General features: G+C 38.5%; 2 protein-coding genes and 1 pseudogene across 8 annotated transcripts; 1 reads left to right on the top strand and 2 right to left on the bottom strand.

Annotated features, from left to right (window-relative positions):
* The first annotated feature begins 207 nt into the window (after positions 1 to 207).
* On the top strand, positions 208 to 3,693 carry LOC105032056 (uncharacterized). 5 transcript variants are annotated; one of them, XM_073244492.1, is made up of 7 exons: positions 287 to 420; positions 540 to 718; positions 791 to 950; positions 1,435 to 1,567; positions 1,991 to 2,232; positions 2,551 to 2,722; positions 3,125 to 3,693. In XM_073244492.1, the coding sequence occupies exons 3-7, from the start codon at positions 883 to 885 to the stop codon at positions 3,278 to 3,280; spliced, it is 771 nt and encodes a 256-aa protein (XP_073100593.1). In that variant the 5' UTR covers positions 287 to 420; positions 540 to 718; positions 791 to 882; the 3' UTR covers positions 3,281 to 3,693. The 5 variants fall into 5 exon arrangements, with proteins under 5 accessions (XP_019701731.1, XP_010904699.1, XP_010904698.1 ...); XM_010906397.4 differs by lacking the exons at positions 540 to 718; positions 791 to 950 and having other exon boundaries at positions 212 to 420; positions 1,991 to 2,057; positions 2,169 to 2,232; XM_073244491.1 differs by lacking the exon at positions 540 to 718 and having other exon boundaries at positions 284 to 420.
* A 1,244-nt stretch (positions 3,694 to 4,937) lies between these two features.
* LOC105032053 (leucine-rich repeat protein 1) lies at positions 4,938 to 17,565 on the bottom strand. Of its 3 annotated transcripts, none has more exons than XR_829725.4 (7): positions 17,189 to 17,564; positions 16,323 to 16,394; positions 9,055 to 9,198; positions 8,364 to 8,435; positions 8,199 to 8,270; positions 5,132 to 5,266; positions 4,938 to 5,040 (listed from the first exon to the last, which is right to left on the bottom strand). XR_829725.4 is itself a non-coding variant. In XM_073244493.1 (7 exons), the coding sequence occupies exons 1-6, from the start codon at positions 17,410 to 17,412 to the stop codon at positions 8,010 to 8,012; spliced, it is 630 nt and encodes a 209-aa protein (XP_073100594.1). In that variant the 5' UTR covers positions 17,413 to 17,565; the 3' UTR covers positions 4,938 to 5,266; positions 7,974 to 8,009. The 3 variants fall into 3 exon arrangements, 2 of the variants coding, with proteins under 2 accessions (XP_073100594.1, XP_010904696.1); XM_073244493.1 differs by adding an exon at positions 7,974 to 8,055 and having other exon boundaries at positions 4,938 to 5,266; positions 17,189 to 17,565; XM_010906394.3 differs by having other exon boundaries at positions 4,938 to 5,266.
* Positions 9,207 to 14,345, bottom strand: LOC114912796 (uncharacterized; annotated as a pseudogene).
* Positions 17,566 to 23,226: the final 5,661 nt, after the last annotated feature.

Below are 23,226 nucleotides of genomic sequence, written 5' to 3'. Positions count from 1 at the left end.
TTTAACAAATCAGAAACCCTAGCTTCTAAGAAATCCCCGGTGGTATTATCATAGTCCGCGGATCCTTGGAATTACTGGGCTTCACATTGTCCAATGCAAAATAACGGTCCACATGAAAGTAGAAACGACTTATCTGGGATTGTGTGGAGGTGCAGCATACCGTGATTGGCCGGAAGGTATAAAACAAATAAATGAAGTTTTCAACTTGGCCGGCAATTTGGGGGAATTTGAGAGCTCTCTCTCATTCTAGGGTTTGGCTTCGAGGGTTTTCTTTTTCTCTTATTGTTTTGGGTGGGGAGGGCGAATGGAGGATGGAGTGCGGAGATGGTTGGTCGACATCTCTCAGTGGAATCCTTCTCAGGATCAGTTCTCTTTCCTCGTTTCTCGGCTTCCGCCACACGAGCAGGCGGCCGTCACCCGGTGAGCACTTCTTTCTTATCTTTTCTGTTGTTTTTCTTCAAATTGAAATGATAACTCTTCAGATATTATTAGTGACATCTAAATGAACAAAACGATTTTTTTTTTTTTTTTTGATGCAGTCCTGGGTAGGACAACTTGTGAGATATTCTTAGTGACTTCTAAAAAGTATGATTTTTTAATCTTCTTGAAGAAAAACAAAACGATATTATGTGGTTTGAGGTCCCTAAGTATCTGGAATCAGGATACTTTGACCTTAGAGTGTCAAGTCTTGATCTCTTCTAAAGTCCTCTCTCACCTGGTAAATTCCTTGTAGTTGAAGCCTTTGCTCTGACCATTTATCCAAAGGTAAATGTGATATGTGATGTTTCAGAGGCAGACAAGAGGGAGGAGCTACAGGGTTTACAAGGAGCATACAGTGCCTGGTTAGATTAACCATCGTATGAAGGGGGCAGGTGGGTAGAGATGGTCAGTGTGCATCAGAATTGTAACGAAAATGGGAGAAAGAAGAAAGCTAGAGCACAAGGTTCAGGGTAATGTCTGGGAATGCTCTCTCCTTTTTTCCCCAAAAAGGAATTGGATACACTGTTTGTTCCCCTTAAACAAGGGAAAGCTGAGCATTGCTTCCTTGTTTTCCTGTGCATGATAATATTTGCTTGAAAAATTGAATGGCAGCCAAAGAACATATACAGTGCTCTCGGTGTTAGTATGTTCTCGAATTGAAATTTTTTTTGGTCTCTACATTGTTATTTTCTTCTCCATTTAGGAAGCCATATAAGAACCTAGCTCCTAAAACCACAGTGACTAGAACCAAGAAAGGCTTGTTAGTCTTGATTATAATTTATAAAGGAAGATTGGTTAAGTAAAGAGAGTTCACCTTTTTTTCTTTGCACTAATTGATTAGTTTGAGATAATCAAGTTGTTTCTTACCTCTCAAAGTTTGAGACTTAGAACTGGCTATGTCATTCAGCTGGTTATGTAGATTCATTTTCTAACATCAAGCTCACATTTAAATAGGTTTATAAGGTTTGAGGACAGGAAACGAGCACTTGTTAGTCGGTTGCTTCAGTACACACTTGTGCATGAAGTTTTGGGTATTCCATTTGGCAAGATAATCTTGGACCGTACAATTGAGGGAAAACCATATCTGGTATGGCTGTAATTTCATCAAAGTTAGTCTTATCACTTCATATTGGTTAAGATCTGCTGTCTAATGAATCATTTTAATATGATCAAGGTACTTGTTTTTTAATTCAATTGTTGCATAAAAATGAAATATCAGTTCAGTATAATTGTGTTACTTACCAAAACAACAATATGTAGTTCAAGGTTAGGAAGAAAAAGGTGCAGAAAATGTGGCTAGAAGAATCTATTACTGGTTTATGCTTTCTTTTAGAGAAGTTTAAAGGTTTTATCAAAATATATATAATAGCATAAACTTTTTTGTTTTGACATTCCCTTGTGCAAAGATCTCATTCAAGAAACTCATAGAATCCGATATATCTTTTTGCTGCATACTTGTATCATTCATAGGTCTTATATCTGGTGATTTGTTTCTATCAATTTAATGCAGAATCTTGAATGGGACTTTCCATTTCCAAATTTCAACTTCAATGTATCACATCATGGAGACTATGTTGGTATAGCATCTGAATCAGTTTGCCTTGTCGGTTTAGACATTTTTTCTCTTGTTGTCCCTCAGCAAGAAACAGCTCTTGAGTTCATCAAGAACTTCTCATCATATTTTACAGTCTTAGAATGGAAGAAAATTGTCAATGCTGGCATTTCAGATGAAATCTTGGCTGAGTTTTGCAGGTACAAGATTATTAGCATGGTTTCTATCATGTTGCATTATGAAAAATTTTTATTTTATCAGCTGCTTCATATTCTAGACAATTGACCCAATATCATAATGATATCTGCAACTAATGTGAATATAAATCGCTCCTTATTTTCTAAGAAGCACTGGAAGTCCAATATTTTACTAGATTAATTCTACAAACTCAAGTTTCAGATTAAGTTTGTGTGCATGTAAATATATTTGCTACTAATTGTGTGAACCTGTGAGGCAGTACAATCGCGCAGCCACGTACCTGTTGTAATTCATTGAAACTGCTGTGGCTCATTTTGTAGATATTGGTGTCTGAAGGAAGCATATGTCAAAGCAACTGGAGCTGGGTTGGGCTTTGGGTTGCACAGATTGGAATTTCATCACACAAATTGGACCAATATATCTGTCTGCATTGATGGGGTGGAATCAAGAGAATGGAGATTTTGTCTGTTTGAACTCGACAAAAAGCATTGGGTTTGTGCATTTTGTGTGCTCATTTTTTTCTTATGTCTTTTGTTCTCTTCTTTAAAATCTCACTCCATCTAGCCTATTTTAGATGCATCAAGAGGTGTTTAATTATCAGATGTACGAGTTCTTATACATGTACCATGAATAAACACATTAGTTTATTCAGAACTATTAAATTGCCTGGTTTCCTTCAACAAGCTTAAATAATTACTAGCTTTGAGAAGGACCAAGTTCTCCAAAGTAGATATTTCACAATCTGACACTCAAGCCAGTCTGGTGGTTGTCTTTGGTTCTTAAAAAACTTGCATATTTTCTTACAACCACTGTAGTTTTCTGTATTCTTTTTTGCTCAAATAGTGGCCATTGCTTGGCAGCTAACAAGCTTCTGATGTGTCGTGGAACTTGCAGGCATCCATTGCCAAAGGACATCCAAGGAAGGCTGTTGAGAGTTATCAGAGAGCATTAACTAATGTAGATATTGAGGATGAAAAGTATTGGAACAGACTGTGTCTCCCAGATCCAGGCTTCATTCCACGTGCGGTGGAACAACTACTTCCATTATAAAAAAATGAGAGAACTTTACTGGCATTGGGCGTATGCAAATGCATATGATACCTTGATTTAATGTTTACATTTTTTTTGTTTTTTGTTGTAAGTGTTTGCAGAATTCAATATTAAATATGGTACAGAACTTCTGACAGACTGTGGAAGGGAGAAAGAAATGACAGAATCTCACAAAATAGGCGTATTAGTTCTTGCTAACTCTGCATGACAAAAAGTTGAGGGCAGTTGGTTGCATCTAATGCATGTATGTGGTAGGAGGGGCTTCCAGGATAGAGACGCACCATGGGAATTTGTTTTATGTACTTACTTGCACATGGCTAGGTTGTTCTACAGCATGTGGTGTGATTTAATTTTTGTTCTCTTTAACTAGAACATTTACTGACTTCAGAACTATTTATATCATCTTTTAGTCAGATCTCCCAGGTACTTTTAAGTATAATTAGATAATAGTTGTCTGCAACACATTCGGGACACCTTGATTCCTAAATGGAAGGTTATTGAGTAAATTTAAATGCTTCTTGTGCTTGCGGTGTCTAGTGAATGTTGGTTGTTCAGTGCTAACTAAGAATTCTCACCCAGTGGTTTTGAGTATAGATTCACTGATTTATAAAATTGAGGTCGATTTTTGTAAATACCTATAAAATGAATTTCATAAAGAAATTCCTCGTTCTTCCTATAATAAAATAAGTGGTTTTGTCTTGATCATTAAAGGAGAACTATTGTTTTAGATTTTTCTCCTACCATTTTCATAGCCACGGTGATTGAGAATCAATTGAAAGTTCCATACCTGTGAATAGAAAATTAATATTTCCTGAACAGCTATTGTTTTTTTTTTTTTGCAGCCTAAATCATGGTTAGTTAAGAAACCTCTTAGGCTTTGTTTCAACAAATTCTGAACCATTAAGGTTTTCAATAAATTCGAGTTTGAATGTTGCTTCTAATTGTATAGGCAAGGAGACAAGGATCCCGTAATTATGAGGACTTGTGACAGAAGGGTTCACAATATTTATAAAGAAAGGAGCCCTATGAGATGGATCCTTATCAACCCTCTCATGACAAACGAAGGGAGTGGAGACGATCAGATTACTCACTATCTCGAGTAGACCACGCAAATATTCAGCTACAATATGGGATTGCACAGACAAGAAAACATTTATTATTATTGGATTCATAGTGAAAAGCTATATACTCCAACCAATAGACTTAGATTTTGGACGTTACTTTGCCACCAAGCCTCAGTATCAGTAATTACTACAAATCAAACAGTTGGTATCCTGAACTCCAACCTGTTGCTGTAAACCCAAAAGCACTATTCCAAAGAAAAAAAAAAGGCAAAACAAAACTACAACATCATCACAGGAAAGCTATTGATACAAGGTCAATCACAAAATATGAAACACAAGGTTTAATCGGGTGAAGACACTCAATTCTACACCAGCAAAGATTGTCGGAGGTCACGGCCTTCCATCAGCAGGGTACAGCCCAAGGATTAACATTTTCTCCTCCTAGTTCAGCATAAAGCAGCTCCTTAAAAAACATTTCACAGGTTAGGAAAACACAACCCCATCTGAAGCAAGAGCTTGGAAGCAAGTCATTAAACACTCAGACTACTCCAATTGCATCCATAAGCCACACACAGCAATACCACGCTCAAAAGTTTTTAGAATTAGGTTGGTCTACATTTTATTATAACCCCAGGTAGCAGTACAAGGAAAACATTCACCCAGCCATCCGAATACAACATCAAGCAGCAGTCTTTTCTGCATGACAAATATGAGGCTGACAGCTATAAAGTAGATTTATATAATGGCCTAGATTGAACTCCAAAACCAATACGTAAGTATTCCCTACCCATTTGACAACGTTACGCGAACCCCAGGTACACTGCGCTGTGATAGTTCGTCACCAGTCACCATCTAGCAGTTTGTATCATAGGTTGCAAGCCCTTGCAACTCAGGACCTTCCAAACGGGGATTATTCTCAAAGCTGCAGAGCAAAGGGCAAAATCATAAGAGGTATATAAATAGACAAGACGGAAAGGAGATGCTGATTACAGTGCCTAAAAGCTATTTACTAATTGTCATAGACAACAAGAGCATAATCGTTGGCAGATTGATGCAATCTTGATCTATATAGTGATGCTCAGATTCTATAATGGATAATGAAACCTGCACCTGCTGCAAGGTGAATGCTCAGAAAGAATTATTAGTAGCCACAACATTGTTTCCTATTGTTCAAGAGTTGCAGAGAATCATTCATAACATGTTTATCGGAAATATAATTATAAAGTGAAATGAGAAGATGAATAATCGCCATATAGAGTAATTCGAAGAGAGGAAAAAACCAAGAGAAAAATGTAGAGCATTTTGAGATTACAGCTAGACGATACATGACAGAATAAATTAATGTCCAATTTGTGAGAACAAAAAGGTAACCAATAGCTTATTCATTAAATTGTTCTTTCAGGAACATCCAGTTTACGTTAATTAGCAGCCCCTATGATACGTCTGATGATGAACATGAGGTATATGACAATGAAGTAAGAAAAAGAATTATTCTGATCATCATGCAGAAAAAAGAAGTCTATAATTGTAGATAGTACCATGATCCAGAAAGCTGATACTTTATGGATGGGATGATGCCATTTGTTTTAATTATCAAATAGAAATTCTAGAGGATCCACACCAATGAGAAATTATTTCTTTAAGAAACTCTCTCTCCATGATCATGAAACCACTATATTGTCAGCACTCTTGATTGGACTATCTTGGAAACCAAGTACCAAAAGAAATGAAAACATTATTAATTAAAATATATTAAACTATACCACAGCTACCGCATGGATGATACCACAAATGATGCCATTCTGAGTCAATATTGATCTAACTCAACTTTCTTGGATCAACTTGGAAATCTCAGCTTCATCAAATGCCACAACATATAAAACAAGAAATTGCCCGGTGAAATGAAGCCACTCTACCCTGTCCTTTATTTTTTTTTCTAGCACTTGAAGCTTGTCTAGCCCTTCCCAACTTCATCAAAATCCATAATTTTTTTCTCCTAAGAAGAAAATCATGTAATTGCTCAGTAAAATGTGGCCTTTGAAAATGTGCTCTTAGAAAATTTCATATAGCTTTTCCAATCCTTTCAGCCTATGTAACCATCTCTAAAAATTTAAAAGCAAAAGAAATCAAAATAATGCCTATACCATCAATTTGGGTGGGCCTATGATTTTTCTTTGAAATCTATTACTAAGCAGCTACTCACTGTTATCATCTTTATATGCTTTATCACAAATTTCTTCCAAGCTTTCTCTGGTCTTTCCCCAATCTATAATGACCTAATACCTGTTTGGACACCCCAATCTATCAAGTTCTCTCAGTATCTTTCTTGCATATGATCAAGCTATCACCATTAATATTTGATACAATTATAAACTTTTCTAAAGTTTTAAGCCAATTGCAAGATTCAAAGTTTCAAAATAAATATAAACCAAAAGCAAAATACTTTCCATTGCGAGAATAGGACATTAAATCATAGAGTTCCCATGATAATATACAATCACTCCAAGAAAACCAAAAGTTATGCTAAAAAAGCCCTCCCCAATCCTCAACTTTATGCTCTTCACCCCACACATGCACATAAGGTCCCAAAGCTCACCTGGATGGTGCTTATTGTTTAAGTCACAACAGTAGAGGCACGTGTAGATGATTTGTGTCTTCCTAACAAAATAAACACAAAAACTTAAGTGGAAGATGCCTTACTATTTATCCCAATCTCCTGGTGGGGGCCCAAAGTTCACATTCATGATGTTATAGTAACAAATGGATCATCATATAGATTTTTTTTTTCCCACCAAAAAAGGCATACTATAAGAAGAGAGGCCATGGTAGTTGTTACAACAGGTACGTAGCATAAATTTGATTTGTAACCATAATCATACAAACAAATAACAGATCATACTAGTCAATTATATAATAAGAGTTACCTCACTTCAAGGGGAAGGAGAATTTCCCATTATTTCACCTTAATATTCTGGTATACTCCTCTGACCAAGACATCAAGCACATGGTTCAATTCACTGATGTCCTTCAGTAAATTTCATCTCTAAATAAAACTAGTAGATGCTATCAAATACATCTCCTTATGTAATTCTTTAATAAGAAGAATGGGTTCATAAGCAAGGAGGGCCCAGACTGAATGGCAGTTCCAATTACATAACTATCTCCTTCATCCCAACCATAACACAGACATGATATCTGAAATGCACCTCCACCACTAAAAAACCTTATCAAACTTGTTATGGCCCCACTACCCTCCAGTTTTCTCTATTCCTATGACAAACCTTCCAACAAAGCTCATAATCCTTCCAAGACCTCCAATACCATTTTCCATGAAAGGACTGTTAACAGTGAAAATATCTTGAGCAGTGCAAAAAAACTGCAAAATGCAAATAAATAAATAGCAAGGCACTTGATAATACAGCACAAGTCTGTCAAATTTGCAAGCATGACCTAATTTATGGATCAGGGAATCAAAGGACAAATCTGTACCTCTTGAAGCTTGCCAGAAGCTGTAGATGCAAACAAATTCCTTCTAGTCGATATAAAACATCTCGTTTTATTATCAGATTTAATTTATTGTTGGGATTGTTTGCATGCTACAACCTCTTAAATATAATAATCTCACGTACCTTCTACAGTTAAATCCTATGGATCCAACAGCAATACTATATGGCTGCAAACTCCAGCAACTGGCAGTGGTCATAATCAATTCTATTGCATTACTAAGATAAAGCAGATTAAGATATAAGGATGGACAATGAAAAATAGCTAATGTTACGAACTCTCCACTTTAAAGATCAGAACAACGAATACTGAAGATTTCATAGATCAAAATAAAGAAAATCAGAAATTACTTGTTCAGGGGGATGTGTTCAAAAGGCCCAGAGGTGGGAATCGTCCCGCAAAGATTGTTGCTTGAGACATCTCTGAAGGCACAAAATAATAGCAATTCATTAGCTCACAAGAAATAAATATTGTCTATTGTAATATAAAGTAGGTGAAAATACTGCCACACTTACACGACTTTGAGATTAGAAATTCCAACAAGTTCCCTTGGGACTGGCCCAGTTAATTTATTATCATTAAGCCGTCTACACAAGCATAGAATGCAATCAGCAATAACACAGGAATCCAAAAAAGAAAGCTACCAACTTGGCAGGAACAGAAATAAAGTTAGACCAAAAGGATCCAGAAGGCCCAAGGTGGTCTTAATATTTTTTTTTGCTTTTTCCTGCCCTTTATTTATGAAATGCTAACCTTGTCAGAGACACTACACCAGCATCCCACTAGTTGGAATCAAGGGTTTAAATCCCAGTACTGGGGTCTGTCCCAGTGGAGGTCTAGGTCGGTATGGTACCATGATGATATTGCGACAAACTAGGATGGACAACAATAATCATCAACAACAAGAATGAAGGGGGGAAAGAAAAAATAAAAAATAAAAATAGATTAAAAAACCAGCATCCTGGGATGTCAGGCTGTCCCAAGTGTCAGGGTGAAAGAGACCAAGGGTTCTGGATGCACCTAAGGACCTGGAATCTCTCCAGTCCAGTACAGTACCACTAGAACGGACTGGGTCCCCAATCCTTGATGGCCAACTGATGTGACGTGATTGATGCCCATATGGAAAATACCAACCACAGATTGTATTCACTCGAGCACTATTCATATATATTATCCAGATGGAAAAAACAGTTAATATGAACTCACAAGAATACTAAAGACTCCAGTTCGCCTAATGTTGGAGGTATAGTCCCTGAAATGTTGTTGTTATACAAATCCAAGCTAATCAAGCTCTTTAGATTACCAAGTTCTGCTGGGATTGTCCCCTGAATGTTGTTTTTGTAAAGCTCCCTGTATAAGTAATATAAAGAATTAAACAAATCCAAAATTAGTACGGAAGCTATAGATATATCATAAACAACTAAGGAACTGCCAAAGACTGTGCAGAACTCTTGCATATTTAGAAGCACAGTAGAAGAAATAGTCATGAGTTATTGCAGAAGTAAATTGCAGATGAACATAAGGAATCAAAAAGAACAACCAGCTGAAGTGCAGATTCAGAAAGGAAGAAAATGAGTATTCATTCTCAATAATCATTCACATTAGGACTTTATATTAGAAACCATTGTATATATACAGAACATCATGGTTCATGATATACATATACTGAGAAAAATGATTTTCAAGCAGCAAAAGGCTTGAAGACTTGTCCTCTCATGCAATAGATTATTTCGAAGACTTCTATGTACATGTTCTTCACCTATTCATACATGGACTAAAGAAAGTCTATGAAATTTGTGTCTTTGTATAAGTCATTGTGTGCATGCGTATGTGGGGGAACCTACTAGCTCAGAGGATAGGGATAGATGATTAAGTCAAAGTCATGGTAGACATCCTCCAAAGTCCGGTGCTCATTTCTCCTATACTCATTAGCAAGCCTCAAAGTGTCGACAATGTCCAGGTATATATATGTACCAATACTGGCACATATAATTCTTTCCTTTATTTTTCTAATTAATAAAAAACCAAAATTCAAAAAAATATTTGATACTAAAATAACTTTCGCTATTCAAGCAACATTGTATCCTCCAAAATTGTGGTATATCTTCTTCTGTAGTATCATGTTCCAGCATATGCAGGATAACATAAATTTAATCATATTCTTACCGAAACTTGATATCCAGAGGATCCCTCCAACGTCCTAACAGCAACTGTCAGTTGTTGCTTAAAGTAATATAGTTATTTGTTCCCTTCTTAAATGTCCATCCAATCAGGCAAATTGGGCAAAAGCCCACTTGTTGCACACCTCTTCCACATGGAGAAGATTCCAAGTTCAGACCTTGGAAGGTCTTTATCAAGTGTTTGACCTAGGTAATTCTCACATCCTTTCTTTGAAATAATTGTTGGTGCCAAGGTTCACTGTACCGGTACCGGACCGCGTGCCAGTGCCAAACCGATATGGTATGGTACCGGTACTATACCGTACCGACACTCGGTACGCCCAAGCGTGCCGGTCCGATACCGGTACACAATATTTTTTTCGATTTTTATTTTTTTTTTTGAATTTTTGAAGTTAATAATTGATAAATACAACCTCAATATGGCATTATATTGCATATTATTGATATATTTGGGTTCAATTTGGAGTTAGGTTGCGGTACAAAGACTCTTGATCCAAAATTTCAAACATATATTTATTTACATTATATTTCAACTGTGTCATCTTAAAACTAAAGAAAAAATATATAAAATATACATTAAAATATATCTAAATATTTAAATACAAAGCGCAATAACTGATATACGAATCTTAAGATGTACTCTGCATTTAATTTCTTGTCGAGTGTTTGTGACGCTCGTAGATGTCTGGATCATCAGCATAGTCTGAAGGGACATCAGTCCAACCCTCTAGCCAAGCTGCACCGTACTCTCGAATATTCATTATCCCACAAAGCATCCTCTCTGGATTGTAAGACATCTCAGACCTCTCGCTAAAATTCTGACTCTGAGAAGTATCCTCGAGATGATGGTACGATTGTGGAGGAGCCCATTCAAATATGCCAGTAGCAAAATCTGATCCGTAAGATGCTCCAGACTGCATAGGATAGTAACCACTAGAAGATGATGCCTCGGATGCACCATATGCATATGGATCATAAGATGGCTGTGGATAATAGGATCCATAATGCGAGGATGATCCAGATACATCCATGGACCCTACTCCACGTGCAAGATTGTCCGCAGCTGCATCATGTGCTGGACGACCTCTAGGAGCCCGTCGTCTATATGAAATCGGCTCCCCACGATCTCTACCGACTCGCCCACCATGATCCCTATCCTGTGTGACATGCGCAAACTGAGACTCACCGGTGAATCGAATATCACCCTGTGGCTGTCTCATAAACGGTGGTCTCCTGTCCTCCAGTTCCTCCCTGATCATTAGATCCATGGCTACTACTACCAGTATCATCATCACTCTCCCTGGTGTCCGTATCTAAACTAGATAGCTCCTGTACTTTCGAGAGTGGTGCACGTACAACTGTCTTTTCCTTTCCCTCCTTGTGCCCTTCTGTGACTGAGTTTCCTGTGATTGGGAAGATGGATGCCTTCTTGCTGGCTGCCGAGAGAATCGTCTATACATCTCCCGCTCGAATCTCTGGGAAGATGTATCGGATAGCGAGTCATGTGATGAATGAGTCCCTTGTGTCCCCTCAGACTATGGCTGATCAGCTAGAACCCTATGTGGAATATTTTTTTTTGCCCATTGCTCTGGATCCACCCTGATCTCCCTCGCCACCACACTGGCTGGTCGTGGAGGGGATCCTGACTCATCAAGCTCTGGCTCTTGCTGCTGACCTGCAAACCATCCGATGATCGGATCGTCATCCTCGTCGGCATAATCATCCAACGTCGGATCAGTGTACTTCAACTGAACTTCCTCCTGAATACATTTTAGCCTCAACCTCAGATTGTAGTGAATATATACAAGATCGTCAAGGCATTTTTGTGTCAGACGATTTCTCTGTTTGCTGTGGATAAGGACGAAAGTGGACCAATTATGCTCACAACCACTAGCAGAGACCGTCTGAGAAAGAATACGGACAGCTATATGTCTCAAATTTTCTGCTGACGTTCCAAAATGAATCAACCATTCAGCTACAAAAGCAAAATTACATATCAAATTTGATGATATTATTAAGCAAAATTACATATCAATCTAAATTGCTCATTATTGATATGTAATTTACCTGGATTCATCTGCTTTTTGCTTACGACAGCTGATGGGACTCCAAAACTGTCTGATCCCTCTCTAAACTGTTTCGTCTAAAACAAAATATATTTATTATTTATAAATATATCAGATCGAATTCAGTTGAATAATTACATCTGTTTTAAACTAGCATACCTCTTGCAGATACAACGATGCGATTTCTGGATCGGGCACCATCTTATATATGACATTGCGAAGAGCAGCAAGAAGCTCGCTATCCATATCTATCCCCGGAATAGTATACTGAAATCTCGGATTCAAGTAATAAGCTGCAGATAAATTTCAAGACTGATTAAGCACAATTTTATTTTCATGCTTCGAAAAAATATTTTAAAACATTCTTGAATCCAAACTTACCATCTAGATGCAAATCTCTGCCCATCTGATAGTCCCAACGGTGCTCAATAATGTTAATGAATTCTTGAGCATGCTTAGGATCATTCTCACTGATCTGTTTCTTTGTCCTCTCCATCATGTAATATAAGAAACCCATCTGGGGGTATCTCTCGCTGTCCACGGCGCGAAGCACCTCATATAAAGGCTTGATAGCCTTCACTATCTTCTCAGTCCACTGCCAAAATGACTGACTCGTCACCAAGTTCTCCACATGACTTCCATCAGTGCCGGCCCTCGCATATCTGCTCTCCTGCCACTCGGCACTAACAAACATCTGACGTAGGACTGTTTTCTTCTGAAGAAGACTATCAAGTGCTATGTAGTTGGTAGCAAACCGTGTGATACTCGGTCGTAAGATCCCCCCAGTATACGTCCGCATCAATGAAAGAACCCATGTGTGGTTGTAGATGAATCTAGTAATGGTCTGGGCAATGTCCACTACCTGCTGCACCCTGCGAATCTTTCCGATATCCATCAATATAAGATCAATGCAATGTGCAGCACATGGAATCTAGCATATTTGCGGTCGCTGCTCCATCAGTAACTCCCCGACAGCCTTATATTATGGTCCATTATCTGTGATGACCTGCACGACATGCTGCTCACCCACTGAATCAATCACCTCCTCCATCAGATCAAGGATATATGTGGCATCGTGCATCTTATTTGAAGCATCGATTGATTTGTGAAAAAATATTTTTCCATCACAGTATGTCAAAAAATTAATGATGCTCCGCCTAGTAGGACCTGTCCAACCATCACACATCACTGTCAGACCGTATGTAGGCCATTTATTTTTGTAAGAAGCAATCCATCTCTGCAGATCCTCCTTATTGCTGTCAAAAAGCTGACCATAGATGTCCTTAGGTCCTGGAGGATCTACACCCTGGCTGGCAGCCTCTATGGCTGAAATAGCAGATCGATAGTAAGGATTGACTGCTGCATTTGCTGGAATATGGCTGAAATGAAACCATAATCTAATAGCTCGCCACATATCCTTCTTATCTTTTTTCAGCATACTGTCAATTCTCTGCTGCTTTGAATCCTTGCTGGACAAAGCATGTGGATCCAAATCCTGAATGCTGGCTCCTGCTGGAATATCTCTGGAGGACCTCCTCCTACGGCCAAAAGCTCCCAACAAAGAAGATATGCTGCGTCTGCTCCCTCTACCACCAGGCTCTCTGACTGAGGTAGTCCTCCTGAACTCGAATTCTCCCCTACCAATCGCTGATCCAGATCCTGATTTGTAGTATGATGGTCCGAATCGATCTCTGTACCGGGCCATCTCCTCCTGCTGGTACTGATCCGCCAAGCTCGCATGAATGACAGCCTCAATTTGTGTCTCCTCATCATCTGGAGCAGAAGCCTCCTCTGACTCTCTAGAGTGATAAGAAGGTGGCCCTGCAGCTCGACGGTCTACTTTGGTCTTTTTCTGCTTTGCCCTTTCCTTCGCTGCTTTCGAATCAACAAAGTGCTTTTTCATCAATTGTCGGACCTCTTGCGGACATTTCCGACACATGGACACATCAGGATAACCACCAGTCAGATGCTGCTTCAACCTAGTCACTCCTCCTCCCTTGAACTTTGTGTTGCACCATTTGCATCTCTAATGATGCCGAGCTGAGAGCATCTCGCCATGATCCCAACCGATGTCACGCTCTTGATCTTTCTTCTTACTCATTTCTGCAGATATAACAAAATACTAATTATTTCAAATTACCTGCAATATAACACTAATTACATATATTTTTTATTTGATAACATTTTTTACTATTTAAATATTTACAAAAAAAATTTCAAAAAAATCCCAAGTTAGATTCAAATATTTCAATTGTTTTGAATCATTCTAAACATTATTCTCAATTTCAAAACTAACACTGATATTTTATTTTTTTATTTTTTTAATAATTTTTATATAAATAAATATATACTATAAAATAGCTGATTAATTAAAGTGAACGAACGTCATGCTCTAAATTTTTTTTTTATAAATATATGCAAGTATAACAAAATACGAGAGTTTAACGATAATTAAAATAATTATATATAATTTTAAAATAATTTTAATAATTATTTTAAAACTTATACATTCAAAATAAATATGTTATATGCTTCAAATAATATTTTTAAATTAACTAAAATATAACACTATTTTTATATATTTTTTATTTTATAACTAAATTTTTTAATTTAAATAATTAAAAAAATAATTTTTTAATTTCAAATATTTGAAAAAAAAATTGAAATTAGATTTAAGTAGCTTGAATCATTCTAAACATGATTCCCAAACTCTGATTTTTTTTCCTAAAATTTAATTTTTTTTAATTTTTAAATAAATAAATATTTAAAAATATTTAAAAAATATATAATTAACAAAAATTAACAATTTTGGTATCATCGTATAAATCTTCCAAAGATCTATCACATATAATTAAATCATCCCAAAATCACAAGATTTTGGCATGATTTTCTCTTATTTTCATTCTTTCTCATTCTTATCCTATTTTTAACAACAAAAATAAAAAAAAATATTTACTAAGAAAATAACACATTATCTTACCTCCGGCCAAAGATCAGCCTCTCCTCGAACCACTCCTACAATTTGACAGAGTTTTTTTCTAATTTTTCGGAGGTCTCAACGGTTTCGTTGAGACCTTCGCAACTTTCGGACCCTCGGGAGTTCTCTGAGACATCTCAGAGAACTCCAAACATGCTCCCTTTATGCATGTGGTCTCCGACCCCACCTCCCTCCCCCCTCCTCATTTTATTCACATGGGACGGTCGGTACGGTTCACGCCGAACCAGACCGAAACGAACCATATCGTCCGATTTTGGATGGTATGGAAACGAACCGGACCGAACCGCTCGGTTCGCTGCGGTTCGGGGTGTTTCTCGAAAAAAAGGTCCGAATCGGACCGTTAAAGCACCGGTCCGGCTCGGTACGCCCCGTACCGGACGGTTCGGACCGGTACGGCGAACCCTGGTTGGTGCCCTCCCTGTAATTCTAACAAATTTATTCCAACTATCAACAAATTTCTAAGATTTTAGGCAGAATGGGAATTGCACTTCTTTCTATTTGTGAGGTATAAAGCAGATTGAGAAGTTCAACCAGAAAGAACTAGAGAAAATTTTGTACAATATATGATGATCCTCCTCTTCTAGTATCCTAATTTTATCTTGAACTTCACATTTGTGAAATATAGAGGACAACTGAGTTATATACCTCTTCCTTCATTAGTTGATACATCAAGGGGATCACCTGAAATGAAAGAACAGAAATTGATTCATGAAGGTTTAATTACTAAATCACTTCCCAATAGTATGTTCCGGATCCATTTAGATAATAAAGATCTATTTCTAGGTTATGCTTCAAGGAGGATCCAATCGAGTTTTATACAAATATTACCAAGAGATAGAGTAAAAAAATGAAGTCATTGTTATTCAACCACAGGATGTATAATTCATCGACTTCATCACAAAGATTCAAATAATTAGGTGATTTTTTAAAACATTCCTTTCATGGGATATAATTCAAAGTTCTAAAAAAAAAATTCAAGAAACTTATTTTCTTCAAAAGAGTCGATTCAGAATTAAGGTAAGGAATAAGAAATAATCCTATTAGGACCAATATCTCAAAATACGTTTTATTTTGCTTGTTAATATACTGTCTCAATTTGCATTTTTTTGTTCTTGACAGTCAATCTCAGGTTATATATGTTTGTCAAACAAATAAATCGAAAAGCCAGATTGAGATTAAAAAATAGCATCATGTAAAGCCAAATACGGCTTATAGAAAGAGGAGACTTACAGATACTGCAAATGTTCAAGCCTTCCAAGTTCAGGTACTAAATGGCCTGACAGATTTGAATTTCCCAGGTCCCTGCACAAAAACAGAATTGAATACCAAAAAAAAAAAAGTTTTGCAATCTCTTTCTCAGCATATCATATAATACATTGTTATACGAAGATAAAAGGCAGCACATCTTCAAAAATAAATAATAAATAGATACCCCACCAAATAAACTAAACTTAAGTAAGATTTTTCATCAGCATCCCAGTCATTCGAGTCAATATTTTGGCCACCGTCAAAAACGTTAACTTTTTGTATCCATTTAAATCTGCACCTCTCTGTCATGTGTAACCTATTGCTTAGACCTCATCATAAGAAATCAAAACACAGTAGCAAGATAGGTACAACATGTCTTATTCGAATCACATCAGGAATTCATGCTTAAAATGTTTCAGGAACTTCTATTTGAATGTCTGCGACTTTGAGCATGTGATGAGCTCAAAATCATTTTTTTCATAATTCAATATAAGAAATCAAGGTATCGACGGATGTAGAATCTTTTATCATGAAATCAAATACGAATTCTTCATCTAAGCAATTTTCATTGGCAAAGGTTGCAACTTTGGGCATATAATACGTCTAAAAAATGATTTTTCCTTAATTCAATACAGAATAAGGGTTTTAACAATAATCCATGAGTTGAAGGGAGCTAGAACCATTGATCATGTTATCAAATGCAAATTCTTCAAGCAAACCCTTTTTCTGAATCGAGCAATCACTTCTTGAATCCAAGCAAAGGGGGTCGGGTTGTGGAGAAAAAAGACAAGCAATTGGAGGAAGAATGAGAAGAAGAGGAAGGAAGACAACAAGGGGAAGAGGCATACACTCTGGTGACACGGTTGTCCTGGTTGCAGGTGATGTGGAACCAAGTGCAGGGGTTGACAAGCGTGGGATCCCAGCTCTCGAGCACGTTGTCGGGGTCGGAGAGGCTCCGGCGGAGAGCGAAAAGCGCGTCGCCCTCGGAGTTCGAAGCAGCCAGGGATGCGAGGAGGACGACGGCCACGCCTAGGGCTAGGGCTCGGGCCGCGACCCCACCGGCAACGGCCATCGATCGCGGCGAGTGTCCCGGAGAAATTAGAGCTAGGGTTTCCGAGATCTCAAAGTGGGGATAGACAGTTGGTGAGAGATGAATTGAAGAGGAAAGTGCGAGCCGGGAAAGGATTAAAGGAAAGGTTGTATTTTTTTTTTTTTTTTGGAGTTTTTAATTAATAACTGAGAATTTGTTAGCTTTAGTACTCCATTGTTCATTAAGACTGTAATGCAGTACACACGTCAAGGCAAGTCAAAACAAATCAAGACGTTGGCTCATTTTTGACAGTATACGTTTACCAAGAAACATTGACCAAATAAAAAGCCAACGGTTCCACCACCGCCAGGCCACGCTCCCCCTCCGCAGCCAGTCTAAATAAAAATATCCATACAAATCAGCATAATAAAAAAAATTAACAAATCCAGTAGAAATATCCAATAAGACTGTCCAACGTGTAGATCCATATGATTGATCGTATATATATATCATCATCAAATTTTTAATACTATTTATCTCTCCATAAATATATAAAAATTCTTTTGATAATACGAGATAATTTAATCATTTCTAAAAATTATTTATTTTAAAATATAATTTTTTTAATTAATTATTAAAAATTATTTTTTAAAATTTGTTTTGAAAAAATATTACTATATTTAATTAAAAATATTTTTTTATAAAAATATTATTAAATATCCAACAACACCTTTGAATAAATGATTTAGGTATAAATATTCTTTTACAATTCTTTTATCGGCCATTTATGACCCATTTATCTAAACGTTGTCAATTGGTTATTTTGATATTAAAATATATTTATATAAATAAATAAATATTTTAAATTAATTATATATATTTAAAAAATTATTTTTATTTATATATCAATATATTAATTATTAATAAATAAATATAAATATTTGATAGTATTTGTTTTAACTTTTCTCTCAAAAAAAATAGATATGGATCCATCATTTTTAACATTTTTTTATTCATTTATATATAAATATGAAATTTATTTTTTCATACCAGATTATCCTTAACTAAATAGGCTCAAGATTATGTTGCTCTCCTTAATCACACCAATTACAATCAAGACCATCTCATTCTATTATCTTTATATCCCATGATGTTGTTCGGATTTGACACCTCAAGATTCGGTCCATATTGAGCCTACAGCGAGGTCCGCGATGATGAATGGAGTCTAATGAATCCAAGATCACCTCAAACGGAGTCCGGATGAACGAGATACACTCAATTAAAGATAGCATGAAATCCGGAGCGGCGGGGCCGGCGGCGGGCTAGCGGAGGCAGCGGTGGCACAGCCACGCATTGCTGCCACGTGCGACCCAAAGTGCGGATGCGCAGATGCGTGCAGTGCGTGGCACAGGCCCGAGAGCGTGCGCGGGCGTGGCCTAGGCCCACGCAGGCGCACGTTGTGCAACCCGCACGAGGTGTCTCCCATGCGATCCATGCACAGCGCATGGACTGACAATCCACGGCGACCTACGTGGATCGAGAGGGCGTTTCCCCTCAATTTCTCATGGTCCACCATGGACCGGGAGCCGTTTCCTATACGTTTCTTATGATCTATGCCTCATTTCGTGGATCAAGTCACGATCGGACGGCCTGGGGCACTGCCGGTCATGATCCGAAGGTTCATGAAGGTTTTTGGGCGCTGTGAGGAGTCTGTACTCCTATTCTTTTACGGATTTAAGGCTTTAAAAGCTCTGTTCCATGAACAGAGATATGTGTATGCATGCAGTTTCGTTCGGCAGAAGATCCAGACCAACAGAGATGAGGCGCTGATAGGAACAGAAGCAGAGGCTTTAGACAGACTGTTGGATAGTGGACCGCGGTCGTTTCAGGAGTTCAGGGGGTCTTCCTAGAGAGAGTTTTTGTGAAGGAGAACTTCTTGTGAAGGAGAGAATGGGTGTATGAAGGTTGAAGGTATGATCTTTTATAATTTTTTTTTCTCTTTTCTCATAGTGAAGTTTGCATGCCTCGTGGAGGCGAGTCCTTTTTTGGCTGATCCATGTATTTGATTGTTTCTGTTTTATTTCTTCTCTCTTTCTGCTGCGGACGCACAGTATCGAAAAAGATCCTGAGAGGTGGTGTCCTAGCCAGACATCCCCAACAAGTGGTATCAGAACGATGCGGTACCGAACACAGATTGCAGCGGTGGTGAGCAAGATTGAAGATGGAGAAGATAGGATCAATCAAGATGGAGATCAACAAGTTTGATGAAAAAAATAATTTCTCCTTGTGGCAGGCAAGGGTAAAGGACGTGCTCATCCAGCAAAGGCTGATCAATGCTCTCTTGTGCAAGAAGAAGTCGACCATCATGGAGGTGCAGGATTGGAGATGGCTACAGATGCAGGCGGTGAGTACCATCCGTATGTACCTAGCAGATTAGGTGGTAATCCATATACTTGACGAGGCTTCTCCGACGGTGCTGTGGTCGAAGTTTGAGGAATTGTACATAGCGAAGTCTCTCACCAACACCCTTTTTCTTTGGAGGCAGTTCTACCAACTACGGATGACTGAAGGACAGAGCATGCAGGAGCATCTCAGCCACTTCCAGAAGATCCTCACCGACCTCCTCAACGTTGGCGAGAAAGTTGAGGAGAAGACCAGGGCACTGGTCTTGCTAGCATCATTTCTCCCTTCGTATGAGTCTTTGGTGACTGCTCTTCTAGTGGGGAAGAGTACCATCAAAATGGATGAAATCACCATGGTGATTCTCCAAAACGAGGTTCTCAGGAGAGAAAACCCAACTTCGAGCTCAGATGGCGGCAGCTCAGCTTTGGTGGTTTCTGGAGAAGCAGGAGGCGATAGACAGAGCAACAGAAAATCGCGGTGAGGGCGATCCAAGTTCAGGATGAAAGACTTGAGCAAGATCAAATATTACCAGTGTGACGAGTTAGGGCATCTAGCCAGAGCCTGCTCTTAACTCAAGGATCGAACGAGGGCTACTACAGCGACAGCCAGTAGCGACTCAGAAGATGATATCTTGGAGATATCTGATGAGGTATCTACTTCTTTCCAGTAGTGGATTTTAGATTTTGCATGCACCTATCATGTATATTGCAGAGAGGAGTAGTTTGACTTCCTGTAGAGCAATGAAGGCATTGTTTATCTACCGAATGGATCGAGCTGTGCGATCAGAGGCATCAGGACGATCAATTGGAGGATACATGATGGTGCAGTTAGGAGATTGGAGGAGGTCCGATACATACTCTATTTCATACGAAATCTTATCTCATTGAACAGACTGGATTCGAGAGACTACAGGACGGTAACTGATGGAGAAATCCTGAAGATGCTATGCAGCTATAGGATTATTCTGGAGGAGAAGAAGAGGACGAGAGGATATTACTACTTAGCGGAGAGCCCAATGCAAGGTAGAACTTCAGGAGCCAAGAGGAGTCCAGAGCGAGGTGGAGATCCAGATAAAGGTGGATCGGACACGACACGCGAGACTCAGGAGGATGACAAGCGATATCGCAAGGTGAGATTCCTATTGCAGCAAGATGATACCTTGAGCAGATCTCAGATCAGGAGGAGCATAGCATACGATGGAGATGGGATCAAGTGGCTTGGCTCGACTCTCATGTCTGTCCATCCATGATTAGCAGACGATTGCTCCAGGACATGAGGACGAGGAGATCCAGAAGCTCTCAGAATTAAGAGGCCGAATGTCGAGTTAAGATGGAGATTGTTAGAATTTTATACCTCCAGATACGGTCCACATTGAGCCCACAGCGAGGTTCGTGACGACGAGCGGAGTCCAACGAGCCTAAAATCACCTCAAACGGAGTTCGGATGAACGAGATATGTTCGATTGAAGATAGCATAAAATTCGGAGCTGTGGAGGCCGGCGGCGACTGGCGCCGGGCTGGCGGAGGTAGCGGTGCACGCAATCAGGCCGCAAGCATGCGGCCCAGGCCCATACGGGCGCGCGCTGCGCGGCCCAGACGAGGTGTCTCCCACATGGTCCATGCGCAGCACGTGGACCGGCAGTCCACAACGACTTGTGTGGATCGAGACAGCGTTTCCATTTCCTATACGTTTCTCATAGTCTACGCCTCTTTTCGTAAACCAGGTCACGATCGGACGGCCTGGGGCGCTACCAGTCATGATCCGAGGGTTTAAAGAAGTTTTTGGGCACTGTGAGGAGTCTGTACTCTTATTCTTTCGTGGAATTAAGGCTTTAAAAGCTCTGTTCCATAAACAGAGATGTGTGTGTGCGTGCGATTTTGTTCGGCAGAAGATCCAGATCAATAGAGGCGAGGTGCCAACAGAAGCAGGAGCAGGGGCTTCAGGCAGACTATTGGACTGCGAATAGCGGTCGCTTTAGAGGTTCAGGAGAATTTTCCTAAAGAGAAAGCTTTTGTGAGAGAAAGTTTCTTGTGAGGGAGAGATTGGATGTACGAGGATTGAGGGTATGATCTCCTCTTGTAATTTTTTTTTTCTTTTCTCATAGTGAAATTTACATGTCCCGTGAAGACGAGCTTTTTTTTGGCTAATCCACATATTTGATTGTTTCTGTTTTATTTCTTCTCTCTTCCTGCTGCGGACATGCAGTATTGAAAAGATCTTGGGAGATATTGTCCTGATCAGATATCTCCAATATGGTGTATGCACACAAAGGTTGAATGTAGATTAAATGACTTCTAGAAGAACTGTAAAGATTTTTACCAGATCTGCTTAAAGTTTATCATAAATGAAGTTAGGGGGCTTTTCTTATTAGATTAGATTTGGGTTCAGATCTTCCGAAAGTTTACCACTATTTTCTAGCTCGTCATGCAAAGTCGAGTGAACACCACCAACCCTGCAGTAGAATTGCTTTGAGACTTCTCCTGGCGAAGAGGCAAAAGATGTGCAATACTGTTGAAGTGGTACAGTTGGAAAGAACAGGGTCGTTAAAGTGATGCAGATAAGCCCAAAATCATTGGCTCGCCATAAAATTGGTTGACTACAAATGATGCTTCCTGCATGAAAATTATAAAAGCCATTTAGGTTTTGTTTGAAGATGTGCACAGTAGTTAACGTGAAGCAGTTGGAAAGAGCAGAGTTGTTGAAGTGATGCAGATAAGCCCAAAATCATTGGTTCACCATAAAATTGGCTGACTGTAACTTATGCTTCCTGCATGAAAATTATTAAAGCAATTCAAGTTTTGTTTCGAAGATGTGCACAGTAGTTAAAGTGATGCAGTTGGAAAGAGCAGAGTTATTAAAGTGGTGCAGATAACTGGATAAGCCCAAAATTATTGGCTCACCATAAATGATGCTTCCTGCATGAAGATTATAAAAACCATTCAGGCTTTGTTTGAAGATGTGCAGAGTAGTTGTAGTGATGCAGTTGGACAGAGCAGAGTTGTTAAAGTGATGCAGATGAGCCCAAAATTATTGGTTCGCAATAAAATTGTTGGACTGCAAATGATGCATCCTGCATGAAAATTATAATAGCCGTTGTTTAAAGTTGTACAAAGTAGTTCAAGTGATGCATTTGGAAAGACCAGAGTTGTTAACGTGATGCAGATAAGCACAAAATTATTGGCTCACTATAAAATTGGTTGACTGCAAATACTGCTTCCTCCATGAAAGTTCTAAAAGCGATTCAGGCTTTGTTTGGGTGGAGAAGAAATGAAGGAAAAGATAATTAAAATCTATAGAAACCAGAAAGTGGTCAAGTACAAGGGTTGGAAGTTTTTCTATGAATTAGGACTTCGATTATAGTTGAGTCATCCTAATCAACCAGAAAGGTTCTTTTGAAATAAATTGACTCTAAATTTTCTCTGTTTTCTCCTTTGAAATTTTCATTTCACTGGA

Source organism: Elaeis guineensis, chromosome 10, assembly GCF_000442705.2.
Source record: "Elaeis guineensis isolate ETL-2024a chromosome 10, EG11, whole genome shotgun sequence".
NCBI classification, from domain to species: Eukaryota; Viridiplantae; Streptophyta; class Magnoliopsida; order Arecales; family Arecaceae; genus Elaeis; species Elaeis guineensis.
Note: the sequence above shows the minus strand (reverse complement) of the source record. Positions and strands in the feature narration are given on the sequence as shown.

Bases quoted from the DNA above. Each gene is read 5' to 3' on its own strand.
- LOC105032056 (XM_010906396.4), top strand. From the start codon at position 305: ATGGAGGATGGAGTGCGGAGATGGTTGGTCGACATCTCTCAGTGGAAT. The intron at 421-1,434 runs GTGAGCACTTCT...ACATTTAAATAG, and splicing joins GAGCAGGCGGCCGTCACCCG to GTTTATAAGGTTTGAGGACA. The intron at 2,723-3,124 runs GTTTGTGCATTT...TGGAACTTGCAG, and splicing joins AACTCGACAAAAAGCATTGG to GCATCCATTGCCAAAGGACA.
- LOC105032053 (XM_010906394.3), bottom strand. From the start codon at position 17,412: ATGGCCGTTGCCGGTGGGGTCGCGGCCCGAGCCCTAGCCCTAGGCGTG. The intron at 9,199-16,322 runs GTAAGTCTCCTC...TTACTTATACAG, and splicing joins CTTGAACATTTGCAGTATCT to GGAGCTTTACAAAAACAACA. The intron at 8,436-9,054 runs GTGAGTTCATAT...ATGCTTGTGTAG, and splicing joins CTGGAGTCTTTAGTATTCTT to ACGGCTTAATGATAATAAAT.